General features: G+C 50.5%; 1 protein-coding gene and 1 non-coding gene across 7 annotated transcripts; both read left to right on the top strand.

Moving 5' to 3' along the window:
- Positions 1-13,904: 13,904 nt before the first annotated feature.
- ARHGEF15 (Rho guanine nucleotide exchange factor 15) lies at positions 13,905-27,720 on the top strand. 6 transcript variants are annotated; one of them, XM_032280341.1, is made up of 17 exons: positions 13,908-14,094; positions 14,427-14,492; positions 15,741-16,390; positions 16,673-17,005; positions 17,453-17,507; positions 18,854-18,912; positions 19,014-19,225; positions 19,323-19,483; positions 19,660-19,812; positions 19,924-20,053; positions 22,859-22,933; positions 23,042-23,134; positions 23,219-23,379; positions 23,475-23,627; positions 23,781-23,863; positions 23,975-24,079; positions 26,049-26,774. In XM_032280341.1, exons 3-17 carry the CDS (start codon positions 15,790-15,792, stop codon positions 26,198-26,200), a joined length of 2,526 nt encoding a protein of 841 aa, XP_032136232.1. In that variant the 5' UTR covers positions 13,908-14,094; positions 14,427-14,492; positions 15,741-15,789; the 3' UTR covers positions 26,201-26,774. The 6 variants fall into 6 exon arrangements, with proteins under 6 accessions (XP_032136236.1, XP_032136235.1, XP_032136234.1 ...); XM_032280344.1 differs by lacking the exon at positions 14,427-14,492 and having other exon boundaries at positions 13,907-14,094; positions 23,524-23,627; XM_032280340.1 differs by lacking the exon at positions 14,427-14,492 and having other exon boundaries at positions 26,049-27,720.
- LOC116553615 lies at positions 17,159-17,298 on the top strand. The gene has a single exon (XR_004269838.1). It is a non-coding gene; the product is annotated as a U4 spliceosomal RNA (small nuclear RNA).
- Positions 27,721-27,908: the final 188 nt, after the last annotated feature.

Genomic DNA, 27,908 nt, shown 5'->3' with positions numbered 1-27,908 from the left:
GCAATGGCGCAATCTCGGCTCACCGCAACCTCCGCCTCCTGGGTTCAGGCAATTCTCCTGCCTCAGCCTCCTGAGTCGCTGGGATTACAGGCATGCGCCACCATGCCCAGCTAATTTTTTGTATTTTTAGTAGAGACGGGGTTTCACCATGTTGACCAGGATGGTCTCGATCTCTTGACCTCGTGATCCACCCGCCTCGGCCTCCCAAAGTGCTGGAATTACAGGCGTGAGCCACCGCGCCCGGCCGGCCCAGTCCCTATTTGAAATGGCTCTGGTTGAAATGCCTCTGACAGTACCACAGGCACATGCCACCATGTTCAGCTAATTTTTTTTTTTGGTAGATACAGAGTCTCACTATGTTGCCTAGCCTGTTTGCAATTGTTTACTTTCTGACTTCTTCATTAGACTGGGTCTCCCTGGGGGCCAGCTCTGAGTTAGGGCTATCTCACCAGTTTGCTGCTAAGTCTTTGAGCCATAGGACGAGGCAAGATGAGTATCCTCTGGGAATAGAGAGCAACATAGAGCAGATGATGGGCTCCTTACCTCCTTAGAAGGAACTCTCAAAGGGTCTCCCAAACATTTCTAAGGAATATTCCCCAAATGCTACCAGCTGGGATGAGATTTTGTCAATGTTTTTGTGATATTGTGCTGGCCTAGAGCCAGAACCAGAGCAAAACTATTTTATAAAATGCAAAACTGTTTTTAGATAAGTTGAAATGGCTGCCCCATTCTCCTCACAATAACTGCTAGCCTTGGCTACTGTAAATAAAACTGCTAGTTTGCTTTGCAAACTAGCCACTATGTAAAGCTGCTTACCTTTTCTTATCAGTAACTGCCAGAATTGCTAGCCTTTGCTTACCGGCAATTGCCAGACTAAGCAGCCCAAGCTAGTTCCATCCTGGCTCCTGTGACTTGTAATAAGTAACTAAGGTCTGTGATTTCCACCTTAACCAGATAATGTGTAAACAAATTTTTTTTTTTTTTGAGATGGAGTTTCACTCTTGTTACCCAAGCTGGAGTGCAATGGCACGATCTCGGCTCACCGCAACCTCCGCCTCCTGGGTTCAGGCAATTCTCCTGCCTCAGCCTCCTGAGTAGCTGGGATTACAGGCACGCGCCACCATGCCCAGCTAATGTTTTGTATTTTTAGTAGAGACGGGGTTTCACCATGTTGACCAGGATGGTCTCGATCTCTTGACATCGTGATCCACCCGCCTCTGCCTCCCAAAGTGCTGGGATTACAGGCTTGAGCCACCGCAAATGTTTATCTTGACTTCTGTAAACCACTTAAGTAACAAACGGAATGACAAAAGTCCCCTGGCCCTTGGAATGTCCGGAGACCCCCACCCTTATCTCTGTAAATTACCAGGAGGTAATTTACAGAATCCACTAGCCCTCGGAATGTCTGAAGCCTTTTCATCCCCATCCCCGCCCCTCACCCCACTCCCAAGGTGGTTTTTCGGGTATAAAAAATCATGGCACCCTCCTTTTGCCACCACAGGTTGGAGAGACGTGAGTCCTCTGTGGTCGCCGGCATAATAAATGACCCTGAAATCTGGCATACTTTTGTCTTGTGGTAACTTTCTACGCTCCGTTCAAATACAACATTTTAAACCTTGAGTTCACACGGGGCATGGTGGTGTGAACCTGTAATCCCAGTACTTTGGGAGGCCGAAGCAGGCGGATCACCTGAGGTCAGGCGTTTGAGACCAGCCTGGCCAACATGGTGAAACCCCATCTCTAATAAAAATACAAAACTTAGCTGGATGTGGTGGCATGTGACTGTAATCCCAGCTACTCTGGAGGCTGAGGCAGTAGAATCGCTTGAATCCAGGAGGTGGAGGTTGCAGTGAGCCAAAACTGTTCTACTGCACTCCAGCCTGGGCAGCAGAGTGCAAGACTCCGGAAAAAAAAAAAAAAAAAAAGAAAAGAAAGAAAAAGAAATCTAAATTCTCTAGCCCTAAACTTCCTAAACCAGAAATTCTGGACATGGGGCATGGGCACTCTGTTTCACTAAGCCCTTTTTAAATCTTTAACACTAGATGCCCTGGAGATGGACATCTTTTTTGTTTTGTTTTGTTTTGTTTGAGCCAGGGTTTTGCTCTGTTGCTCAGGCTGGAGTATAGTGGCATGATCACGCCTGGCCTAAGATACACATCTTTGAAGGTGTTAATTTTAAAAAATAAGTTTAATTTTTAGCTGGGCACAGTGGCTCATACCTATAATCCCAGCATTTTTTTTTTTTTTTTTTTCTGTTGAGATGGAGTTTCACTGTTGTTGCCCAGACTGGAGTGCAATGGCACGATCTCGGCTCACCGCAACCTCTGCCTCTTGGGTTCAAGCAATTCTCCTGTCTCAGCCTCCCGCGTAGCTGAGATTACAGGCATGCACCACCATGCCTGGCTAATTTTGTACTTTTAGTAGAGACAGGGTTTCTCCATGTTGGTCAAGCTGAACTCGAACACACAACCTCAGATGATCCGCCTGCCTTGGCCTCCCAAAATGCTGGGATTTACAGGCATGAGCCACTGCACCCGGCCCTATAATCCCAGCTATTCATATTTAGGTGACTGAGGCAGGAAGATGGCTTGAGCCCAGGAGGTTGAGGCTGCTGTGAGTTATGGTCATATCACTGCTCTCCAACATGGACAACAGAGTGAGACCTTGTTTCAAAATAAATAAATAAACAAAAATAAGTTAAAATTTTAGAACAGTTTTCTTTCTCTCTCTCTTTTTTTTTTTTTTTTAAGACAGGGTTTCACCATGTTGGTCAGGCTGAACTCCCGACCTCAGGTGATCCGCCCGCCTTGGCCTCCAAAGTACTTGGGTTACAGGCATGAGTCACTACGCCCAGCCTTTAGAACAGTTTTCTAGACCAAGCCTCATGGTGCATGCCTGTAGACCCAGCTCTTTGGGAGGCTAGGGCTGGAGAATTGCTTGAGGCCAGGAGTTTGAGACTAGCCTGATCAACACAGACCTTATCTCTACTAAACCAAACAAATCAAACATTTTCTGACCACCTTAATTTTATGAACATCTTTTTTTTTTTTTTTTTTTTTCTTGAGATGGAGTCTCAGCTCAGGCTGGAGTGCAGTGGCACAATCTCAGCTCATTGCAAACTCTGCCTTCTGGGCTCAAGCAATTCTCCTTCCTCGGCCTCCTGAGTAGCTGGGACTACAGGTGCATGCCACCATGCCGGCTAATTTTTGTATTTTTAGTAGAGACAGGGTTTTACCATGTTGGCCAGGATAGTCTCAATCTCCTGACCTCGTGATCCTGCAACGTCAGCCTCCCAAAGTGCTGGGATTACAGGTGTGAGCCACTGCAACTGGCCATTTTTTACGAATATCTTGTGCAGGAAATTATAAAAGTATTATGAGAGTTCTCACACATTCCATATCCTCCACATCCAGTTTTTTTCTATTATTAATATAGCATATTAATAATATTGCCCAGGCTGGAGTGCAGTGGCACAATCTCGGCTCACTGCAACCTCTGACTCCTGGGTTCAAGCGATTCTCCTGCCTTAGTCTCCTAAGTAGCTGGGATTACAGGCGTACACTACTGCACCCGGCTAATTTTTGTATTTTTAGTAGAGACAGGATTTTGCCATGTTGACCAGACTGGCCTGGAACTACTGACCTCAGGTAATCTGCCTGCCTCCGCCTCCCAAACTGCTGGGATTACAGGCGTGAGCCACCTCGCCCGGCCTGGAGTCCTTTTATATGGGATATTGTCTCTACTTCCACAATATTTTTTTAGCCATTTATTTAATCAGTATGGGCTCATGGATATTTATACTTTGGATTAAAATCCAATATGCTTCATATATTCTTCCAGTATACTTATCTAGCTAACTTTGTTCTAGCTTTGGCCTTTGAGAGCTCTTTCTGTTGGCTCCCATGTCTCTTTGACATACAGAGTTTTGCTCAAGTTGCCCAGGCTGGAGTGCAATGGTGCAATCTCGGCTCATAGCAACCCTGGGTTCAAGCGATCCTCCTACCTCAGCCTCCCCAGTGAAAGTTTTTAGTTTATTAATCTTCTTGTGAAAAATCCACAATGGCCATAGATAATGTCATTGTAGCACCATTACTCCTTCAGCTTTTTGCCAGCACCAACACTGGCCTTTGCAGTCCCCCTGAGTTTCTTTATTCTGCTCTTGTCTTCCTTTCTTTGTTTTCTTGAGGTCTTTTTCTTCTCATCCAGGCATGTCTTGCAAGTTAACATTTGGGTTCATTTTTCATTGCATAATCCAGTGAATCATAAATCATGCCAAAGCCAGTTGTCTTGGCACCAAAAAATGAGTTCTGAATCCAAATACAAAAACAAGGCCAGATGCGGTGGCTCACACCTGTAATCCCAGCACTTTGGGAGGCAGAGGTGGGCAGATCACCTGAGGTCAGAAGTTTGAGACTAGCCTGGCCAACATCGTGAAAGCCTGTCTCTACTAAAAATATAAAAATTAGCTGGGTGTCGTGGCAGGCACCTGTAATCCCAGCTACTAAGGAGGCTGAGGCGGGAGAATCCCTCGAACTCAGGAGGGGGAGAGTGGAGTGAGCCAAGATCTCGCCACTGCAGTCCAGTCTGGGCAACAGAGGGAGGCTAATTCTGGGAAAAATAAATAAATAAATAAATAAAATAAATATTAAATAAATAGCCGGATGTGGTGGCTCACGCACTTTGGGAGGCTGAGGCGAGTGGATCATGAGGTCAAGAGATTGAGACCATCCTGGCTAACATGGTGAAACCCCATCTCTACTAAAAAAAATACAAAAATTAGGCCAGGTCTGGTGACTCACACCTGTAATCCCAGAACTTTGGGAGGCCAAGGTGGGTGGATCACCTGAGGTCAAGAGTTTGAGACCATCCTGGCCAACGTGGTGAAACCCCTTCTCTACTAAAAAAAAAAAAGCTGGCATGTGTGGTCCCAGCTACTAGGGAGGCTGAGGCAGGAGAATCACTTGAACTCTGGAGGTGGAGATTGCAGTGAGCTGAGATCACGCCACTGCACTCCAGCCTGGATGACAGAGTGAGGCTCCATCTCAAAAAATAAAAAATAATAAAAATAAAAATAAATAGCCAGGTGAGGTGGCTCATACCAGTAATCCCAGCACTTTAGGAGGCTGAGGTGGGCAGATCACCTGAGGTAGAGAGTTTCAGACCAGCCTGACCAACATGGTGAAACCCCATCTCTACTAAAAATACAAAAATTAGCTGGGCATAGTGGCGGGCGCCTGTAATCCCAGCTACTCAGTAGGCTGAGGCAGGAGAATCGTTTGAACCTGGGATGCAGAAGTTGCAGTGAGTCAAGATGTGGCTACTGCACTCCAGCCTGGGTGACAGAGTAAGACTCCTTCCGAAAAAAAAAGAAAAAGAAAAAAGACAAATAGGGCTGGGCGCGGTGGCTAACGCCTGTAATCCCAGCACTTTGGGAGGCCAAGGCGGGTGGATCACGAGGTCAAGAGATCGAGACCATCCTGGTCAACATGGTGAAACCCTGTCTCTACTAAAAATACAAAAAATTAGCTGGGCATGGTGGCGCGTGCCTGTAATCCCAGCTACTCAGGAGGCTGAGGCAGGAAAATTGCCTGAACCCAGGAGGTGGAGGTTGTGCTGTGCCGAGATCACACCATTGCACTCCAGCCCGGGTAACAAGAGCAAAACTCCGTCTCAAAAAAAAAAAAAGACAAATAAATAAAAACTTATAATCAGGCCGAGTGCAGTGGCTCATGCCTGTAATCCTAGCACTTTGGGAGGCTGAGGCAGACAGATCACAAGGTCAAGAGATTAAGACCATCCTGGCCAACACGGTGAAACCCCATCTTTACTAAAAATACAAAAGAAACCTGCATGTAGACAAGCATGTTAAAAAAAGAGAGACAAAAAACAAATACAAAGAAAAATTAGCTGAGCATGATGGCACACACCTGTGGTCCCACTTACTAGGGAGGCTGAGGCAGGAGAATCGCTGGAACTTGGAAAGGGAGGTTGCAGTGAGCTGAGATTGTGCCACTGCACTCCGGTCTGGGCAACAGAGTGAGACTCTGTCTCAAAACAAACAAACAAACAAACAACCTTATAATTAAGCCCAAGATCATCTAGATTTTCTCCCGTGTTTTCTTCTAGACGTGTTATAGTTTTACTTTTTACTTTTAGGTTTATAATCCATTTTGAGTTAATTTTTGTAAATTATGTGAGGTCTGGGTTTGTTTTTTTTTCCTCTTCTTCTTCTTCCTTCTTCTCTTTTTTTTCAGACAGAGTCTTGTTCTGTTGTCCAGGCTGGAGCGCAGCAGTGCAATCTTGGCTAACTGCAACCTCTGCCTCCGGATTCAAGCAATTCTCCTCTGGAGTAGCTGGGGTTACAGATGTGTGCCACCATGCCTGGCTAATTTTTTTGTATTTTTAGTAGAAACAGGGTTTCACCATGTTGGGCAGGCTGGTTTCCAACTCCTGACCTCAAGTGATCCACCTGCCTCAGCCTCTGAAAGTGTTGGAATTACAGGCATGAGCCACCGTGCCCTCCTCCTCTTCCTTTTTTTCCTTTTCCTCTTCCTCATCTTTGTCCCCTTCTTCCTCCTCCTCCTCCTCCTCCTCCCTCTTCCTCCTCCTTCTCCTCCTTCTTCTTCCTCTGCCTTTGATCCTTTGTAAAAAAATCAGTTTTCAATATTTGTGTGGCTCAATTTCTGGGCCCGCTTTTCTGTTCCCTGGATCTGCATCTAGTCTTTGACCAGTATCATACTGTCTTGATTTATTGTAGGCTGTTATCATTTTTTCCCGGGTGTGAATGTCCTAAGTCAGATTTGAGAGGAGTTGTATAGAAAACATAAAAGTCCCCAGGTGTCTGAAAGAAGGGGTGGTACCGCAGAGAGGGAGGCAGAAAGACACCCAGGCTTGGAGGGCAGGGGACTGCATTGCTTTTTTTTGAGATGGGGTCTCACTATGTTGCCCAGGCTGGAGTGCAGTGGCTATTCACAGGCACGATCCCCCTACTGATCAGCATGGGAGTTTTGACCTGCTCCGTTTCTGGCCTGGGCCCGTTAACCCCTCCTTAGGCAACCTGGTGGTCCCCCTCTCCCAGGAGGTCACCATATTGATGAGGAACTTAGTGCGGACACCAGATCAGCATAGCTCACTACAGCCCAGAACTCCTAGACTCAAGCGATCCTCCAGCCTCAGCCTCCCGAGTAGCTGGGACTACAGGCACGCGTCACCATGCCCGGCGGGCTATGTCTTTCTTGCCTCCTCTTTGGTGGCCTAGACACTGATGGGTTCATTTTGGCTGCTGACCCTGCACCTGAAGTGCTCAGCCTCCACCTAGTGGCGATGTGGAAGAATAGTCTGTGTGTATCCTCACCTGGACCAAAACCTGTATAAATTCCCAGAACAGCAGGGCACGGTGGCTCACGCCAGGAATCCCAGCATTTTGGAAGGCTGAGGCGGGTGGATCACAAGGTCAGGAGTTCAAGACCAACCTGGCCAACATGGTAAAACCCTGTCTCTACTAAAAATACAAAAATTAGCAGGGTGTGGTGGTGGGCGCCTGTAATCCCAGCTACTCGGACGACTGAGGCAGAAGAATTGCTTGAAACCGGAAGGCAGAGGTCACAGTGAGCAGAGATCCTGTCACTGCACTCCAGCCTGGACAAGAGCGAAACTCCACTTCAAAAACAAAACAAAACAAAAAGTTCCCAGAGCAGGCCAGCTTTTTCTTACTGCCCCGTCCTGATTTATCCCCCATCACAGGCAGGCTATCTACATTAACAGCTTTCTGGGCAGAAATGAGGCCCTGGTGTTCTGTGCTCCATGGAAGATTATACTGGACTTCCAAGTCTTGGTCCTACTGGAGGCAGTTGAACTCAACACTTCTTTTATTTGAAGCTCCCTTTATGGCTGGGCGCAGTGGCTCACATCTGTAATCCCGTCACTTTGGGAGGCCAAATCAGGAGGATCATGAGTTCAGGAGTTTGAGACCAGGCTGGCCAACATGGTGAAAGCCCATCTCTACTAAAGATACTAAAAATTAGACTGGTGTGATGGTGGGCACCTGCAATTCCAGCTACTCGGGTGGCTAAGGCAGGAGAATTGCTTGAACCCGGGAGGTGGAGGTTGCAGTGAGCTGAGATTGCACCATTGCACTCCACTGGGCAATGGGGCGAGACTTTGTCTCAAAAAAAAAAAAAAAAAAGCTACCTTTACAAAAGGGATCGTTTTGGTGTTGTAAGTGATAGAAATCCAACCCACACTAGCTTACCAAAAGGGAACTCACTGACTCATACAACTGAAAACTCCAGACACAGATATGACTTCAGGCCATCAGAATAAGGCACTCAAATCTGTCTCTCTCCACCTCTGCCATATATTTGGTTTTACTCTCAGGCCACCCCATTGATGGCCACTAGTAGCTCTAGGCCCGTATTCCACCAGTTTAGCATCCTCAGTGGAAATGTAACTGCCCAGTGGGCTCTTCCTGTCCTCTGTACAAATAAAGACCACGGCATTGTCTGTCACGGTGGCTCACACCTGTAATCCCAGCACTTTGGGAGGATGAGGCAGGTAGATCACCTGAGGTCGGGAGTTTGAGACCAGCCTGGCCAACATGGAGAAACCCCGTCTCTACTAAAAATACAAAATTAGCCAGTTGTGGTGGCGAATGCCTGTAATCCAAGTTACTCAGGAAGCTGAGGCGGGATAATCACTTGAACCCAGGAGGTGGAGGTTGCAGTGAGCTGAGATCATGTCATTGCACTCCAGCCTGAGCAACAAGAGTGAAACTCCGTCTCAAAAAAAAAAAAAAAAAAAAAAACCACAACATTGCAGTACAGAAAGAGTTTAATTGACATGAGATCTGCCATGCCACATGTGAAACTGAATGAGTTATTACTCAATCTCCCGGAAAATTCAGAGATTGGGGTTTTTGATAATTTGGTGGGTTGGGGGTCAGAAAGTGGGGAGTGCTAATTGGTCAGGTGGGAGAAGAAATCATAGGGAGTTGAAACTCTCCTCTTTTACTGAGTCAGTTCCTGGGTGGGGGCACTAGATCAGCCCGTTTATCCATCTGGGTGTTGCCAGCTGATCCTCTGAGTGCAGGGTCTGGAAAATATCTCAAGCACTGATCTTAGGTTTTACAACAATGATGTTATCTCCAGGAACAATTTGGGGAGGTTCAGAGTCTTACAGTCTCTAACCCAAATTTTTTTTTTGAGACAGTCTTGCTCTGTCACCCAGGCTGGAGTGCAGTCACACTATCTTGGTTCACTGCAGCCTCTGCCACCCAGGTTCAAGTGATTCTTGTGTCTTAGCCTCCCAGGTAGCTGGGACTACAGGTATACATCACCATGCTGTGGGTGGGAGACCCAGCAAGTGCTGAGGCAAGGGTCTGAAGCCTCAGCCTGTTCCATATGAATACAGAACTAGAAAAGAATTAGAGATATACTTACATAGTTATTCCTATATATAATCATGAATAATCACATAGTTATTCATATGTAATCACAGAAATATATATACTCAATATAATCTTTTAATCTTACTAATGATTATCAGGTTATGAAGCCTGGAACTGAGGTGACATTATGAACAAAGTGATCCTAAGGCAAAATGCTCTAAGTCCTCTGTCACGCCCGCATCAGGGCTGCTGGAGGGTGCCTCGGCTGTGCAGCAGCGGTAGCGCTGGGAAAGCACCTGCTGTTTAGTCAGCTAGGGAAGGAGATGTCCAAAACGTCCGAGACATCTCCTTTCTTGGGGAGTGAGGCGAAAACTCCACTTCTCCAAGCTCTTGTGGTAGGCCTGATGGCTCAGGGAGGCCCGCAGACATCCGGGGGCTTAACTGTCTCTATGTGATGCTGTGCTTCAGCTGCCACGTTCCATGTCTACTTTCATGTTCTGCTTCTGCACCTGGTCCCTCCTTTTCCTATAAGATAGAATCAGTAATAGTAACATAAATCTTAATGTCTTTGTTCTTTCTTGACAAGTATGAAGAAGTGCTGATGCATTAGGTTTTCTCTTCGCCTTGGCTACTTGAAAGACCTGAGCCCCTATCTCCAAGATGTGATTTACCTGACTCTATCACTAACCACCATTACCTCACCCTACCTACCCTGCCCCCTGCTTTGTATTCAGTAAAAGTCAGAGTGTGCAGGCACTCAGGGCCACTGCTGGACTCTGCGCTTTGGTTGGCAGTGGACCCCCTGGCCCAAACTCTTGTTTTCTCTTTCTCAGTTCCACAGTTTCTTGACTCCGAACCAGTAGAGAGGGGCTCATAGGACCCTGTAGTGCTGGACCCCACACCATGCCCAGCTAATTTTCATATTTTTAGTAGAGATTTTTCTCCGTGATGGCCAGGCTGGTCTCCAACTCCTGGCTTCAAGTGATTAGTCTGCCTCAGTCTCCCAAAGTGCTGGGATTATGGGCGTGAGCCACCTCTCCCGGCCATAACTTCTAATCTTATAACTAATTTGTTAGTCCTGCAGGAGTAATCTAGTTCCCAAGCAGAAAAGGGGTTTGTTTTTGGAAAGTGCTGTTATCATCTATGTTTCAAAGCTAAACTATAAACTAAGTTCCTCCCAAAGTCAGTTCTGCTCATGCCCAGGAATGAACAAGGACAGCTTGGAGATCAGAAGCAAGATGGAGTCAGTTAGGTCAGCATTCATTGAACTAATTTTCTCATTTATGATTTTTGCAAAGGTGGTTTCAGAAAGAACTTTTTGGTTATTGCTGAATTTGGCCATTTGGGATGAGAAGGATTGGGTTTTTGTTTCTTTATTTGTTTGTTTGCTATTTGAGACAGGGTCTCACTCTGTTGGCCAGGCTGGTGTGCAGGGGTGTGATCACAGCTCACTGTAGCCTTGACCTCTTGGGTTCAAGTGATCCTGTCACCTCATCCTACCAAGTAGCTGGGACTATAGGTATGGGCCATCATGCTCAGCTAATTAAAAAAAAAAAATTTAGAGACAAGGATCTCACTCGGTTGCCCCCAGGCTGGTCTTAAACTCCTGGGCTCAATCTGTTCTCCCACCTTAGCCTCCCAAAGTGCTAGGATTAGGTATAAGCCACCGCATGGAGCCTGTTTGTTTTTTGCGACAGTCTCCCTCATCATCCAGGCTGGAGTACAATGGTGTGATCACAGCTCGTTGTAGCCATCTTTCTTTTTTTTTTTTTGAGACAGAGTTTTGCTCTTGTTGCCCAGGCTGGAGTACAACATTGTGATCTTGGCTCACTGCAGCCTCTATCCCCAGGTTCAAGTGATTCTCCTGATTCAGCCTCCCAAGTAGCTGAGGGATTACGGGCACCTGCCACCGCGCCTGGCTAATTTTTTGTATTTTTAGTAGAGACGGGGTTTCACTATGTTGGCCAGACGGTCTCAAACTTCTGACCTCAAGTGATCCGCCCGCCTGGGCCTCCCAAAGTGTTGGGATTACAGGCATGAGCCACCTCACCTGGCCTTATATGGTGATTTTTATAAATCTGAAAAGTCGTTGTTTTCATCTTTGTTTTGGGCAGTGGGCCCAAGGTAGCCTCTTTGTCAGGAAGGTTAGAATATTCTCAGTATGGCTCTAGGGAGCTTTCAGCTACTCCAAAACATGCTCTCCTGTCTTTGGTAGTGGGGGAAATTTCTTCCCAACAGATAGACAGATGAAAACCTCCAGGTGGTGGGGAGAGGAAGAGGAGATAAACCCAGACCATATCGAGAGGACAAGGGCAAGGTCCAGGAGCTTGCCCAACCATCTCATTCCTCTTCTCTTCCCCACTCTTGAGACCTCACATCCCCCCTTCAGGTCTGGAGCAGTTAATGCAGTGCCAAATGCCATTCATGTTTGCAGCAAATAAGCCGTACTCTTTTTTTTTTTTTTTGAGGTTGTTTCACACTCTTTTTTTTTTTTTCTTTTTTTTTTTTTGAGACGGAGTTTCGCTCTTGTTACCCAGGCTGGAGTGCAATGGCGCGATCTCGGCTCACCGCAACCTCCGCCTCCTGGGTTCAGGCAATTCTCCTGCCTCAGCCTCCTGAGCAGCTGGGACTACAGGCACGCGCCACCATGCTCAGCTAATTTTTTGTATTTTTAGTAGAGACGGGGTTTCACCATGTTGACCAGGATGGTCTCGATCTCATGACCGCGTGATCCACCCGCCTCGGCCTCCCAAAGTGCTGGGATTACAGGCTTGAGCCACCGCGCCCGGCCTGGTGTTACACTCTTGTTGTCTAGGCTGGAGCACAATGTTGCGATCTTGGCTCACAGCAACCTCTGCCTCCCGGGTTCCAGCAATTCTCCTGCCTCAGCCTCCCGAGTAGCTGGGATCACAGGCATGCGCCACCACATCTGGCTAATTTTGGATTTTTAGTAGAGGTGGGGTTTCTCCACGTCAGTCAGGCCAGTAGCAGTACTTTTTAATGATCTCTTTAAAGGTTATTTTTGCAAGTAGCAAAACTAATAAAGATGCTCCCGTTGCAGCAAAAAGAAAATACAACAGGCCACACATACAAATCTAGGTTTCTTTCTTTCTTTGTTTTTTGAGACAGTGCCTTGCTCTTGCTCAGGCTGGAGTGTAGTGGTGTGATCACAGCTCACTGAAGCCTCAACCTCCCAGACTTAATCAATTCTCCCACCTCAGCTTCTCTAGTAGCTGGGACTACAGGTGGACATCACCGTGCCTGACTAATTTTTGTGTTTTTTGTAGAGACGGGTTTCACCATGTTGCCCATGCTGATCTCAAACTCCTGGGGTCAAGGGATCCTCCCACTTCAGCGGGAGCCACCCACCCAGCCTCTAGCCTTCTTGATAGAGTGTGGAGATTCTTTGAAAGAAGTGCCCTCCCAGGATGCCTAAAAGGATCTAAAAGCTGGGCGTGGTCTCTCAGGCCTGTAATCCCAGCACTTTGGGAGGCCTAGGTGGGTGGATCACCTTAGGCCAGGAGTTCAAGACAAGCCTGGCCATTATGGTGAAACTCCATCTCTACTAAAAATACAAAAATTAGCCAGGCGTGATGGTAATCCCAGCTGCTCGGGAGGATGAGGCAGGAGAATCGCTTGAACCTGGGAGGCTGAGGTTGCAGTGAGCTGAGATCGCACCACTGCACTCCAGCCTGAGTGACAGAGTGAGACTCAATCTCAAAAAAAAAAAAAAAAAGGATCTAGAGGTGAAGTTGTAACCACCCACAATGGGTTAACCTTGCTTGCTGCCTAGACAGAGCCAGTTTATCAAGACAGGGGAATTGCAATAGAGAAAAAGTAATTAGTGTAGAGGCAGCTGTCTGGGAGACCAGAGTTTTGTTATTACTCAAATCAGTCTCCCTGAGCATTTGGGGATTGGAGTGTTTGTTTGTTTGTTTGTTTTTGAGATGGAGTTTTGCTCTTGTTGCCCAAGCTGGAGTGCAATGGCACGATCTTGGCTCACTGCAATTTCTGCCTCCCGTGTTCAAGCCATTCTTCTGCCTCAGTCTCCCTAGAAGCTGGGACTAAAGGCATACGCTACTATGCCCAGCTAATTTTTTGTATTTTTAGTAGAAACAGGGTTTCACCATTTTAGCCAGGCTGGTTTTGAACTCCTGACCTCAGGTGATCCACCTGCCTCGGCCTCCCAAAGTGCTGGGATTACAGGAGCGAGCCACTGCACCCGGCCTGTTCATGGCTACTTTAAATCATTTGTAGAGACAGGATCACATTGCGTTACCTAGGCTGGTCCTCCTACCTTGCCCTCCCAAAGTGCTGGGATTATAAGGGTGGGCAACCACGCCTGGGCCCCTGCAAATGTATACCCACCCGGAGGAGACAGACCCCAAGTCTGCACCTCTTTTCTCATTCCCCTCTCCTCTCCTCTCCTCTCCTCTCCTCAGTCCTACCTCCTGGCGCTCCTCTTTTCCCTTTTTTCCCTCCTATAACACACACACACACACACACACACACACACACACACACACACCCCCAACACAATGGCTGGGTGGGGCTGAGGAACTGGCTTCCTCCACAGAGATCTCAATCTGGCCCTGAGTTCCCGCCCCAGAAACACAGGAACAGACACTTGGAGACTTCAGCTCCGCATTCCTTGTTCCAAGGGGCAGACAGGACAGGCTGAAAATAACAACTGATTCCAAAAAATAAAGGTAAATTTATGGGGACCTACTGCAGAATTAGGGAGGGAAGCCTGCGGGAGGGTCCCTCCATGTGAAATAGGGCTTGGCTCACACCCAGCTGAAGAGACAGGTGGCTGTGCAGGTTGTGGGAGAGATGGTGAGACTCACCGTAGAGGGATCTCTTAGCTGAGACATCTCTTAGCTGAGAAAGTGGTGTCCAGACACCCATGCTGCCCAGCGAAGCTCTGTGCCATCGCCGCCCTGTCTTCACCCCCACCCCATCCATCTCATCCCTGTGAGCCCCCATCCACACAGCTGTGGAGGTAGAACTTGCGCACACACTTTCCACGCCTGAATTTCAGCTTTTCCCCGGATCCCGTTAATCTCTGAGACCCTGGATACCTCCGTCTACCAGAGCCCTGGGTGATGTGCGCATGTGGAGAGTGGTGTAGTTTGTGTGGGGGGGTGTCCGGTTGGGAGGTAGATCCGATTCCTGTTTCCTGCCCCTACTCACTCAGCCCTGGGAGGTGACTGAGAGTGGAGGGCATTCGAGGGTGAGTGCTGGGGGCCCGAGCACCTGGGTTCCTGAGTGGGGGGTAGGGAAGGAAGTAAATGCAGGTACCTGAGGGGGTGGGGTCCCTGAGGGCTAGGGGCTGGGGAGGAGCTGGCCAGTAGTCAAGACCACTGTGTGGATCACTTTGCTAAGTGACTTTCCGCCAGAACACAGGCCACTGAGCTGCAAGACCCAACATCTGCAACTCCCATGTCTCCCCCACATCATTTCTCAAGACCCAATCTGAGGCTTGGAGGGGTCTGACTCTCCTGCTGACCCCTGATGGGAGTTTGGGGTTCCCCTGCTCCCCAGCCCTGACCCTGCAGCCTTCTTGGTATTACAGCCTCCTTCCTCGAGGAAGGAGGAGAAACCCAGGCCCCAGCATCCTGGCCTGACTGGTCCCCTCCTTCAGTCTGCTCTCCCAGCCATCTCCCCAGGCCTGCAGGACCCTGGCCTGTGCTGGACCTCTCTCTGTGACCAGACCCCAGGGCAGGCAGGGATGATTGGACACAGGACAGGAGAGACTGTGCCAGGGCCTTCTCATCTCTGGGGGTCAGAGGCTCCAGGAATCTTGATGGCAGGAAAAGGAGACTAAAAATAATCCGGAAAGGGAGAGTCCAGAGAGAGGAACTGGGAAATGGGGGGCGGAGGGCCGGTGGAGCAGAAAAACAGTGATGCATCCCTCGCAGCCCAGGCCCGGCAGACAGGACAGGCGCGCGGCACTCAGACCCAGACAGCACAGAACGCACATCACACAGCCACCCTGGCACCGCCATCTCGGACACTGACACCGAGCACTTCCTCACAGGCCACACGCCACACACTGGACACTCCACTCTCCCCTTGCACACCCACCCGGCAAGTACAGAACTGGCACACTCACAACACACCGTGCCACCCCCCACACAAACCTCCGCAACACCCTCCACAGACACACGGTTCAGCAGGCAGACACGGAGCGGCTGTCCTAGCAAGGGAATCCCCCCTTATTGAATTTGATGGATTCTCTGGAACCCCTACACCAGCCTTCCCTCCTGACTTCAAGATCCTGCCTTCCAGTGGCCTTAGTTTACCCACCCTGCAGGGCACTAAGGCTCTTCCTCTTTCCCTTCCTCCTCCTCAGGGGATGACTCCAGCAGAGCGCCCCACTCCTTTGAAGAGCGCAGAGGAAGATGTCAGCGCAGTCCCTTCCTGCAGCGACACCCCCTACGCAGAAGCCCCCTCGGATCATCCGCCCCCGCCCTCCTTCTCGTCCCAGGGCTGCCCAGTCCCCGGGGCCTCCTCACAATGGCTCCTCTCCACAAGAACTTCCCCAAATCTCCAATGATGCACCAACCCCAATGTGCACTCCCATTTTCTGGGAGCCCCCAGCCGCATCCCTCAAGCCCCCTGCTCTTTTGCCTCCCTCAGCTTCTAGGGCCAGCCTTGACTCCCAGACTTCCCCAGACTCACCTTCCAGCACCCCCACACCCAGCCCAGTGTCCTGGCGATCTGCCTCCCCTGAACCTGCCCCCCGGTCTCCAGTCCCCCCACCCAAGCCCTCTGGGTCACCCCGCATGCCCCTACTCCCCATGGTGGGGATCCCGGCCCAGAATGGCTCCTCCTCAGCTCCTGGCACTGTGCGGAGGCTGGCTGGCAGGTTTGAAGGAGGTGCTGAAGGCAAGGCTCAGGCCGCAGATGCCCTGGAGCCAGGTCTCCAAGCAGGATCAGATGTGAATGGGGAGAGAGAGGGTTCCCTCACCGGGAGCGGATCCCAGGAGAACAGTGCTCCAGGTGAGTATGTGGGGTTGGGTGACCTCAATTCACCCATCTTCTTCGTTTTCAGTGCTTTAAGGCTAACTTTCAGGGGCTACCTTTTCAAAAATGGATTTAATGTTTGGGATATCTGGTTTCTGTATGTTGGGATTTCAAGAGAGTCAGGGTGGAGGAGATCGACAGATGCCTGGGGCTGGACCTTGATGTTGCCCTTGCTGGGCAGGTTAAAGACAGAGGCAGCCTGGGTGGGGTGGGGCTGGGCCCCAAGGGCTTTCTCCTTAGGATACCCGTCTCCTGCAGATGCTGGCCTGGCCTGCCCTCCTTGTTGCCCCTGTGTCTGTCATGCCACCCGGCCTGGCCTGGAGCTCAGATGGGTACCTGTGGGGGGCTATGAGGAAGTTCCCAGGGCCCCCCGCCGGGCCTCCCCGCTACGGACCTCTCGCTCCCGCCCCAACACTCCAAGCGTCGGTCACCCAGCCGTGGTCCTCACATCCTACCGTTCCACTGCCGAGTGCAAACTCCTGCCACCTCTCAAGCCTCCCAAGCCAACTCGTGTCAGGCAGGACGCCACCATTTCTGGGGACCCCCCACAGGCAGATCTCGATCTGCCTTCTGAAGATGGAATCCAAACAGGTGCAGGGCCTGGGGGAGTGGACCTCTGGGAGGTGAGGGGATGGGGAGAGGCAAGGGGGACTAAAGCCCAACAAACTACAACCGCCAACAGGCCCTGGGCTCTTTGCTTCTCTACCAGCTACTGCTCTGGTGCTGATGAAAGTTGCAGTTTGTAGCTTTTCGCAGTGGCAGTATCGTAGCCAATGAGGTTTACCCAAGGTGCGATTATTGCTAATTGAAAACTTTTCCCAATACCCCACCATGACAGCTTGAAATACAGTTGGCACTGGCAACTTTTGGCAGTCTCTATGGGAACTGAATAAAACAAACAAGCAAACAAAAAACAAAAACAAACAAAAAAAGAAAGTTGCAGTTTTTATAGTAACAGGCCCTGCTGGGGCTGGAGTCAGGAGTCCTGGGCTGAGGATCCTAGAGGTTTTTTCTCTTCACTCTGGCTTCTCTCTCCAGGGGACAGTCCTGATGAAGCACCTCGGAACACTCCTCCAGCAACTGTGGAGGGGAGGTACGGAACACCCCCACCCCTACCTACTCCCCGCCACTCTCCCTACCATGCCTCTACCTGAGGGCAGGCTAACCTTCAGCTCCAGCTAAATCCCACCTCCACAAAGGTGAGGGGACAAGGGCCAGGGCTCTAGAGATAAGCAGCCCTTGTTTTGAATCCCAGCTCTGGCCCGTATCGATTCTGTGACCTAACAGAAGGCCAGCGCAGTGGCTTATGCCTGTAATCCCAGCACTTTGGGAGGTCAAGGCAGGCGGATCACCTGAGGTCAGGAGTTTGAGACCAGCCTGGCCAACATGGTGAAACCCCATCTCTACTAAAAATACAAAATTAGCTGGACGTGGTGGTGCATACCTGTAGTCCCAGCTACTTGGGAGGCTGAGGCAGGAGAATCGCCTGAACACAGGAGGTAGAAGTTGCAGTGAGCTGAGATTGTGCCGTTGCACTCCAGCCTGGGCAACAAGAGCAAAACTCCGTCTCAAAAAAAAAAAAAAAAAGTCTTTAACCTTCCTGGGTCTCAGTGTTCTCATCTGTGAAATGGGGCTAAGCATAGGAACCACTGCATGGAATCATGAGGGTATGATATTGTGAAGAGCCGGGCCCAGAGTACCTGCACCATCTTAACTCCCTTCCCTTACCTTGAGCTTCTATGGCAATTCTTGTCTGAAAATCTATTTGGCAATCATGACTGTCTCTTCTACGCTAAACAGGCTTGTTAATTATCTCAGATTCACCATTGCTATCAGAAGTTATCTGGGTCCATTCATTTATTCAACAAACATTTACTAGTGTGGTTTTTAGCTTGGGCGAATGGGGGTGTGGTGATGCTGAGGACCAGAGCGGGGCAGATGGGGGCTGCAGGTGCTGGTGGGAGGTGTGAGAGTTTGTAGTGCATCATGTTGAGCTTCCTTGACACACAAATAGAACATTCCAGACAATGGTTTCGACGTGAGGGTTGAGGAGGAGACTCAGAAGTCTCTGATCCACAGCAGTTGGATAAGAACAGGGCCCACTTAGCTCAGGGGGGTCCTCTTTAAATGGCACATAAAAACATCTAGAGTTTGGGCTGGGCAAAGTAGCTCATGCCTGCAATCCCAACACTTTGGAAGGCCAAGGTGGCAGGATTGCTTGAGGCCAGGAGTTTAGGACCAGCCTGGGCAACACAGTGAGACCTTGTCTTCCTGCCCGAAGAAAAACCCCAAAAAACCTGAAGTTTGATGTGGGGAGCTGTCTGGGTCCCTACATCCAACCTGCATGTGGGTTGCCCTGTACAGCATGGGGACAACAGACATCCTTGCGGTGGCAGCAGTGGTGGGCCTGGGGACTCCCTTCCCTTTCTTTCTCCACAGGGAAGAGGAGGGGCTAGAGGTGCTGAAGGAGCAGAATTGGGAGCTGCCCCTGCAGGATGGTGAGGGCCTCTGGACCTGAGGGTCCCTGCTGTGACCATGACGAAGTGGAGAAGGGTTTGGGGGCACTGGGCTTCCCTGAAGTGCTATGTCTGCCCTCTAGAACCTCTGTACCAGACCTACCGAGCAGCTGTGCTGTCAGAGGAGCTGTGGGGGGTCAGTGAGGATGGGAGTCCTTCTCCAGCAAGTGCTGGAGATGCACCCACCTTCCCACGACCCCCTGGACCTCGTAACACCCTGTGGCAGGAGCTTCCGGCTGTGCAAGCCAGCGGCCTTCTGGATACCCTCAGCCCCCAGGAGAGGCGCATGCAGGAGGTGGGGGCTGTACAAGGGAGATGGGAGGAGGGTGCTGGGGCTGGGCTGCATGAATCAGGCATAGGGGACTGCCACGACTGCGTGCTCTTCTTTCTAGAGTCTTTTCGAGGTGGTGACATCAGAGGCTTCCTACCTGCGCTCCCTGCGGCTGCTGACCGACACTTTCGTGCTAAGCCAGGCACTCCGGGACACGCTCACCCCGCGTGATCACCACACACTCTTCTCCAACGTGCAGCGAGTCCAGGGAGTCAGCGAGCGGTCAGTGGCTTCCCATCCTTCCTGGGAACCTGGCCTTAGGCTGCTGGGCACTCCCTTTTCTCTCTCCCCGGCCCGGATCCTTCTGCGGGTTCAGTTAGTTCCCAGCCCTTCTCTCAAGAACGCGGGAGACCTGGCTCTCTGACCCGCCCCATTGCTTGCTTCCCCAATTCCTTCAGGTTTCTAGCGACATTACTGTCCCGTGTGCGCTCTTCCCCGCACATCAGCGACCTGTGTGATGTGGTGCATGACCACGCCGTGGGGCCTTTCTCGGTGTATGTGGATTACGTGCGGAACCAACAGTATCAGGAGGAGACCTACAGCCGCCTCATGTGAGTGTCCCGGGGGTGGGAAGGAAGCTGGGGAGAGGGGTGGGCCAAGGCCCACAGCAGGCTGGGACACCAGGGTCTCCAGGCAGCCGCTAGCCACGCCTGCTTCTGCAGGGACACCAACGTGCGCTTCTCCGCGGAGCTGCGCCGGCTGCAGAGCCTCCCGAAGTGTGAGCGGCTCCCGCTGCCGTCCTTCCTGCTACTGCCCTTCCAGCGCATCACCCGGCTCCGCATGCTGCTGCAGGTACCTGGCCCGGCTGCGGCTGTACCTGCCCCACCAACCCCATTGGAGAACTCTCCCGAGGGCCTCTTGTCCAGCTATCACCAGGCCCGACTCCACCTTAAGCATAAAGGCAGGGCGCCTTGGCTCACATCTGTAATCCCAGCACTTTGGGAGGCCAAGGCGGGCGGATCATGAGGTCAGGAGATCGAGACCATCCTGGCCAAAATGGCCAGTAAAACCCCGTCTTTACTCAAAATACAAAAATTAGCTGGGCGCGGTGGCAGTCGCCTGTAGTCCCAGCTACTTGGGAGACTGAGGCAGGAGAATTGTTTGAACCCAGGAGGCGGAGGTTGCAGTGAGCCGAGATTGTGCCACTGCACTCCAGCCTGGCGACAGAGAGAGACTCTGTCTCAAACAAAGAAACAAACAAAACAAAACAAAACAAAAAACCCATAAAATCCCCCATCATAACTCCGAATCTGGGTCTCCCAGCCTAGGACCCACCAAACCCTACCTTAGCGGCTGTGTGGGCTCTTCCCCCCACCTGGACTGCCTCCAGGTCCAGGTACAGGGAAAGGGCCTCTGGCTGGAGACATGAGTTCCACACTTAGCTCTGCCACTGATTCACTGAGTGACCTTGGGCAAGTCCCTTCTGCTTTCTGGGTCTCAGGGGGAGTGTGTGAATGGTTTTTGAGGTTGTCTCCGGCTGTATTTTTCTACCCACATGCCTTCCCAGCTGGGGTGATATCACCCCCAAGGGGGCAAAAATTGGTTCTTTGGATGTGAAAATAATGTTATTCCAGCAGTGGTACTCCCTTAAGCTTTAGTGCATAAACAGAGTTACGGTAGATCTGTAGAATTAAACTTTCATGGTTCATGGTAAGGGGGATGTTTAGGGATAATTATCTTAAAAAGGCTCCTTAATGGGGTGATAATGGGGAAAAAAGGGTTGCGACACTCTTTTCTTTCTTTTTTTTTTAAAGATGGGATTTCACCTTATTGATCAGGCTGGTCTTGAACTTCTGACCTCAGGTGATCCACCCACCTCAGTCTCCCAAAGTGCTGGGATTACAGGCATGAGCCACCATGCCCAGTGACACTCTTTTCTTTCTTTTCTTTTCTTTTCTTTCTTTCTTTTTCTTTCTTTTTTTTTTTTTTTTTGAGATGGAGTCTCGCCCAGGCTGGAGTGCAATGGCGCAATCTCGGCTCATTGCAACCTCCACCTCCTGGGTTCAAGCAATTCTTCTACCTCAGCCTCCCCAGTAGCTGGGATTACAATCATGTGCCACCACACCTGGCTAATTTTGTATTTTTAGTAGAGACGAGGTTTCACCATGTTGGTCAGGCTGGTCTTGAACTCCTGACCTCAGGTGATCCATCTGCCTCCGCCTCCCAAAGTGCTGGGATTACAGGCGTGAGCCACTGTGCTCAACCTGAGACACTGTCTTCTATTGCAAAGTAGAGACTCCTTTCTAACCAGGTTACCCAATATGGGGATCTTTAGAGCAGTGGCACAATCACGACTCACTGCAGCCTCAGATTCCTGGGCTCAAGGGATCCTCATACCTCAGCCTCAAAAGTAGCTGGGACTACAATGCCACCATGCCCAGCTATTTATTAATTTTTATTTTTATAGAGACAGGGTCTTACTCTGTTGGCCAGGCTGGTCTTGTACTTCTGGCCTCAAGTGATCCTCCTATCTCAGATTCTGAAAGCTCTGGGATTACAGGCATGAGCCACTGAGCCCAGCGAATGGCGGGATTTTTATGTGAAAAATTCCCAACTAGATTATCACTGTCTTTATGATTTTATTCAGCTTTATCTATTTCCAGTGTAGACACCACAATAATAATAATGATACTAATCATAATAGCTCAACAGCTATTGAGCTTTCTAGGAATGGTTCTAAGTGCCATACACCTGTGTAAACTTATCCACAAATGTGTGAGGGTAGGAACTATTATTTGTCCTACTTTAGAGATGAGAAAGCTAAGGCACAGTTTACATAACTTGCCACAGGTGATATAGAATTAATTGATGGAGCTGGGCTCAGTGGCTCACGTCTATAATCCCAGCACTTTGGGAGGCCAAGGCGGGTGGATCATGAGGTCAGGAGATCGAGACCATCCTGGCTAACATAGTGAAACCCCGTCTCTACTAAAAATACAAAAATTACCTGGGAGTTGTGGTGCACGCCTGTAGTCCCAGCTACTTGGGAGGCTGAGGTGGGAGGATCGCTTGAGCCCAGGAGTTCTGGGCTGTAGTGCGCTATGCCGATCGGGTGTCCTCACTAAGTTTGGCATCCATATCATGGCCTCCTGGGAGTGAAGGACCACCAGGTTGCCTAAGGAGGGGTGAAGTGGCCCAGTCCAGAAGCAGAGCAGGTCAAAACTCCCGTACTAATCAGTAGTGGGATCGTGCTTGTGAATAGCCACTGCACTCCAGCCTGGGCAACATAGTGAGACCCTGTCTCTTAAAAAATAATTTAAAAAATTAAATAAAAATAAAATAAGAGCAACCTTCTTTTCAACATTTAATATGTGCCAAGAACTATGCTAAGCACTTTACATATATTACCTTCTTGAATCCTCAAAACAATGCTATTGATGTATACCTAGCAGGTAGCTATTAGCCCCATTTTACAGATGAGGAAGCTGAGGCTCAGAGTAGTAACAGGACTTGCTCAGGGTTCTGCAGATGGTGAGTGATGAGGTCTTTCAGCATTGCTGAAGCTAGCCAAAGCAGGCAGGGTCCTCTGAGCTGTGGCCCCTCTGAATCCCAGGGCCACAGATCAGGGGGCCCAGTCACCTTTCCTCTTTGTCCCAGAATATCCTGCGCCAGACAGAAGAAGGGTCCAGCCGCCAGGAGAATGCCCAGAAGGCCCTGGGTGCTGTCAGCAAGGTGGGCAGGAGGGAAGCTGAAGCTGGGGGAGGTGACAAGGTGGGAGAGAGAAATGGCAGGGAGTGGGGGCTGACCGCTGGGATGGGTGATGAGGCTCCCCTTACCCAGATCATCGAGCGTTGCAGCGCTGAGGTGGGGCGCATGAAGCAGACTGAAGAGCTGATCCGGCTCACCCAAAGGCTGCGCTTCCACAAAGTCAAGGTACATCCCTGCCCAGGCTCCCCATCTTGTCCTGCCCCACAGTGCTGTGAAGCTAGAACCTCCTCTGCTTCTGCTTCCTCGCAGGCCCTGCCCCTGGTCTCCTGGTCACGGCGCCTGGAGTTCCAGGGAGAGCTGACGGAGTTAGGGTGCCGGAGGGGGGGCGTACTCTTTGCCTCGCGCCCCCGCTTCACGCCTCTTTGCCTGCTGCTCTTTAGCGACCTACTGCTCATCACTCAGCCTAAGAGGTGAGTCCTAGGGTAGGAAGGACCCCAGGCTGAGTGGGCAGGAAGGGTCCAGCGGGACCCCTGCTGTCCTTCTGAACGACACAATCCCTGGGCAGTGGACAGCGGCTACAGGTTCTGGACTATGCCCATCGCTCCCTGGTCCAGGCCCAGCAGGTTCCGGATCCATCTGGACCCCCTACCTTCCGCCTCTCCCTTCTCAGCAACCACCAGGGCCGCCCCACCCACCGACTACTTCAAGCTTCTTCCCTGTGAGTTGTGTTTCCTTCAGAAAACACCCTTGGGACCCTTATCTGGCCTCTCAGACCTCCCCCAACTTCCCCAGTCTCTCTGTTTTGTGGCTCCTGCCTCAACCCCAGAGGATCTCCTGGGCCAACTGCAACATTTTCCAATATCCCCACCAGATCAGACATGCAGCGCTGGCTGGGAGCCTTCCCAACCCCAGGCCCCCTTCCCTGCTCCCCGGACACCATCTATGAGGACTGTGGTGAGTAGCACCCTAGAAGGGAGGAGGGAAGAAAAAGTGAGTCTTAGGGGAATATTGGGGAGAAGTTAACAGAACCTCTATCCCACCTTAATGTCACCCACCCCCAACCAGACTGTTCCCAGGAACTGTGTTCAGAGCCATCTGCACCTGCTAAGACTGAAGGACGGAGTCTGGAATCCAGGGCTGCCCCCAAGCACCTGCACAAGACCCCTGAAGGTGAGAGAGTCTTTCATTTATTTTTAAAAATGTATTTATTTGAGACAGAGTCTAATTCTGTTGGCCAGGCTGGAGTGCATTGGTGTGATCTCAACTCACTGCAACCTCCACCTCCTGGGTTCAAGCAATTCTTCTGCCTCAACCTCCCAAGTAGCTGGGATTACAGGTGGCTGCCACCACACCTGGCTAATTTTTGTATTTTTCATAGAGATGCGGTTTCACCATGTTGGTCAGGCTGGTTTTGAACTCCTGACCTCAGATGATCTGTTCGCTTTGGCCTCCCAAAGTGCTGGGATTACAGGTGCGAGCCACCGGCGCCTGGCCTTATTTCTATTTTTTTTATTTCTTTTTTTCTCTCTTCTTTTTAGAGATGGGGTTTCTCCATGTTGGCCAGGCTGGTCTCGAACTCCTGACCTCAGGTGATCCGCCCACCTCAGCCTCCCAAAATGCTGGGATTATAGGCGTGAGCCACCATGCCCAGCTCTATTTTTTTTTTAAATGGAGGTGGGGGTCTCACTATGTTGCTCAGGCTGGTCTTGAACTCTTGACCTCAGATGATCTGTCTGCCTTGGCCTCCCAAAGTGCTGGGATTACAGGCGTGAGCCACCCGCACCTGGCCTTCTTTCTTTCTTTTTTTAAAATTTTCTTTCTTTTTTTTTTTTAAATGGAAGTGGGTGTCTCACTATGTTGCTCAGGCTGGTCTTGAACTCCTAGGCTCAAGTGATCCTTTTGCTTCAGCCTCCCAAAGTTCTGGGATTACAGGCATGAGCCACTGTGCCTGACCGTGTTTCATTTATTCATTCAATAAATATTTATTAAGCACCTACAAAGTGCCACTTGCCGTTCTAGGGACTGTGAATCAAACACACCACACTTCCTTCCCTGCTGGAGCTACGTTCTAGCAGAGGAGGCAGAGGATAAAGAATGAGCCAAATAGATAAGTAAATTATAAAGTACATATGAAGGTAATGAGTGCTATGGATGAAAAAAAAATGAGCAGAGCAAAGAAGATCAGGAGTTCCAGGGTTGGGCAGAGTGAAATTTTATTTTTTCTTTTCTTTTCCCTCCCTCCCTCCCTCCCTCTTTCTTTCTTTTTTTTTCTTCTTTTTTTTTTTTTTTTTTTATGGAGACTTGCTCTGTTGCCCAGGCTGGAATGCAGTGGTACAATCTTGGCTCACTGCAACTCTCGCCTCTCGGGTTCAAGCAATTCTCCTGCCTCAATTTCCCAAGTAGCTGGGATTACAGGCGGCTGCCACCACGCCCAACTTATTTCTTGTAGTTTTAGTAGAGATAGGGTTTTACCATGTTAGCCAGGATGGTCTCAATCCCTGACCTTATGGTTTGTCTGCTTCGGCCTCCCAAAGTGCTGGGATTACAAATGAGGTCATAGAGGTGGCAGGGATGGGATCATGGCGAAACCCTGTCTCTACTAACTCTGTCTCTATGTGAGCCACTGCGTCCAACCTATGAGTGAAATTTTCCTTGGGGAGGCCGAGATAGACCTCACTGAGAAGGCAACATGGAGCTTGATGGAGCTAATTTAGGCCCACAGTGTCTGGAGGAAGAGTGACCCACCTGGAGGCAGCAGCCAGTGCAAAGGCCCTGAGGCTGATATGAGATTGAGGAAGTGTCAAGGGGTCAGTGTGGCCTGAGGAGAGACAAAGGGGGAGAAGCAAATGAGGTCACAGAGGTGGCAGGGATGGGATCATGCAAGACCTGACAGTTTCCTGCAAGGACTCCACCTCTCACTCCAAGTGACATGGGCAGCCACTACTGAGAAACAGCCCAGACCCTCCCAAAGCTGCTGTCACCTCCACTTCCGATGCCCTTTCTACTGATGCTCCAGGCTTGTCCATGAATTCTCACACCTACAATGACCCCGAAGGCCTGAGACCCCACAAGGCCCCCTTTCCCTCCTCACCTGCTTCTTGCTTCCATCTCACTGGAGCCCCTGTCTCTCTTCTCCCAGGTTGGCTGAAGGGGCTTCCTGGGGCCTTCCCTGCCCAGCTGGTGTGTGAGGTCACAGGAGAACACGAAAGGAGGAGGCACCTGCGCCAGCACCAGAGGCTTCTCGAGGCTGTTGGGCCTTCTTCAGGCACCCCCAGTGCTCCCCCACCCTAATGCAGGCTGAGGAAGGGGCACAGGTTGGGAGACACCTACCAGTGTGGCAAAGAGAGGACAAAGCCCATTCATCCACTGGATTCACTGCCAGTGGAGATACTACCTCTTGTGGCAACTAATAGAGATCGAGCTTCAGGACAGGGCAGCCAATGAAAACGGCCGCCGGAGTCCATAGCAATAAGATGAATGAGGATGCCTTGATTTTGTGGCCAATGGAGACACAGGCTTAGTGCAGAGCAGCCAATGGGTACTGAGCTGGCTGAGCCTACGGCCAGTGAGTATTCCTGCTATGCTCAGGACCAAGGAAGGCAAATCTAGGTCATGGCAGTTAAAAAAGGGCCTCATTGGAGATAAAGCCCTAGGATAAAATTGAGAACAGGAATGAGCAGGAACCCAACCAAAGAAAACAGTGATCTGGGCTCAAGAGACCAGTAGTCACCCTGCTTGGTTCTGCAGCAATGACTGGTCCTGTCTTTTGAGTCTGGGAAATACTAGTTTCCATTCCTGGGTGCTTCCTGTGCCCTCTCAAGCCAGTTCTTCTCTTCCAGAAGAATTCAGAGTGTGTGTCTCAGAACATCTGTGTGTGTGCACGTGCATGCGTAGATATGTGTGCATATGCGACAGGGAAGGCATTCCGCTGAACATGGTGTGTGTGGTGATTGTACCCCTCTCCCTCCTGCAAATGACTGAGAGCTCCGTTTCTTCCTTTACCTCCCATTTTTCCTGTTACTTGCTCCAAGAAAGAGGCTAAGTCTGAGCTTCAGAAGAGACTGTGCTGGATGTGGCTTGGCACCCAGGGAAGGAGAGCCCTGAGCTTTGTGTCTCTTGGAGACCAGGGTTCCGTGACAGTTGCAGGGCGATCTTATGGAGCAGTCAACAGCCTGGCAGAGGAGCCCAAGGAACTGAAGATGGCTAGTAGCTGGGGCCTGAGGACCTTGAAGTCTGCAGGCCCTTCTCCTTGCCCCAAACGCTGACCTCCATAATTCCTGCCTGTAGATCCCCCAACTTGAACTATAATCCATCAGCCAGCCTCAGCCTTGAGCTTCAGAATCACACTAAATCCCGCATCTAGGTGAAGAAACAGGAGCTGTGGATCACAGGCCAGCCAGTGAACCCCCTGGGTTTTCTTGCCTTTGTCCTGATCCTCTCACAGAAACACTGGGCCAAACAGTGGGGAGAGATGGGAGAGCAGTGTGGCTGTCCAACCCCATCCAGAGAATCTGCTTCCGGATGAGCAAATGCCTTGCATGATACCAGAGGAGGCGAGGGACAGAGACAGCAAGGGAGACAGTGGCTGGCAGGGGGACCCAGGCCCGGGACAAGGCCTCCCCTTCAGCTCAGGCACAGCAACTTGCCCAGGACAGACAATGTCACGTTGACTGCAGGAGGCGCAGGGACTCCGGGAGACTCAGAGGGAGAAGAGCACTGGCATTCGGCGTGCCCATGATGTTGGAGACTCCCCTAGCATGGTGCCTGACATGTGGGAATCCCTCAATAAATCGTGGTGCATTTGTACTGAGGCTCTCCGGAGAAGGGTGTGCTTATAGAAGCAGTGGAATCCAAGCGCGGTTTCACAAGGACGGGGCTGTTGGGAAAGGAGTTCAGAGCAGGGGTCAATTCTGTTGGGAACTGGGGCTTGAAGGTCGTGTGCAAGACCTGAGTGTGTCAGCCCACTCATGGTTCCTGAGGGACCTCAGGTGCTGCTGGT

Source organism: Sapajus apella, unplaced genomic scaffold (genome assembly GCF_009761245.1).
Source record: "Sapajus apella isolate SASKATOON/1434 unplaced genomic scaffold, GSC_monkey_1.0 scaffold12, whole genome shotgun sequence".
In the NCBI taxonomy this organism is placed as follows: domain Eukaryota; kingdom Metazoa; phylum Chordata; class Mammalia; order Primates; family Cebidae; genus Sapajus; species Sapajus apella.
The sequence above is the reverse complement of the archived record's forward strand: the minus strand, read 5'-3'. Positions and strand labels throughout refer to the sequence as shown.

What these genes read in the sequence shown, in the direction of transcription:
- ARHGEF15 (XM_032280340.1), top strand. Translation starts at nt 15,790, where the DNA reads ATGTCAGCGCAGTCCCTTCCTGCAGCGACACCCCCTACGCAGAAGCCC. An exon ending in GGAGCTGCCCCTGCAGGATG is followed by an intron (nt 18,913 to 19,013) that starts GTGAGGGCCTCT and finishes TCTGCCCTCTAG; the next exon opens with AACCTCTGTACCAGACCTAC. An exon ending in CACCATCTATGAGGACTGTG is followed by an intron (nt 23,864 to 23,974) that starts GTGAGTAGCACC and finishes ACCCCCAACCAG; the next exon opens with ACTGTTCCCAGGAACTGTGT.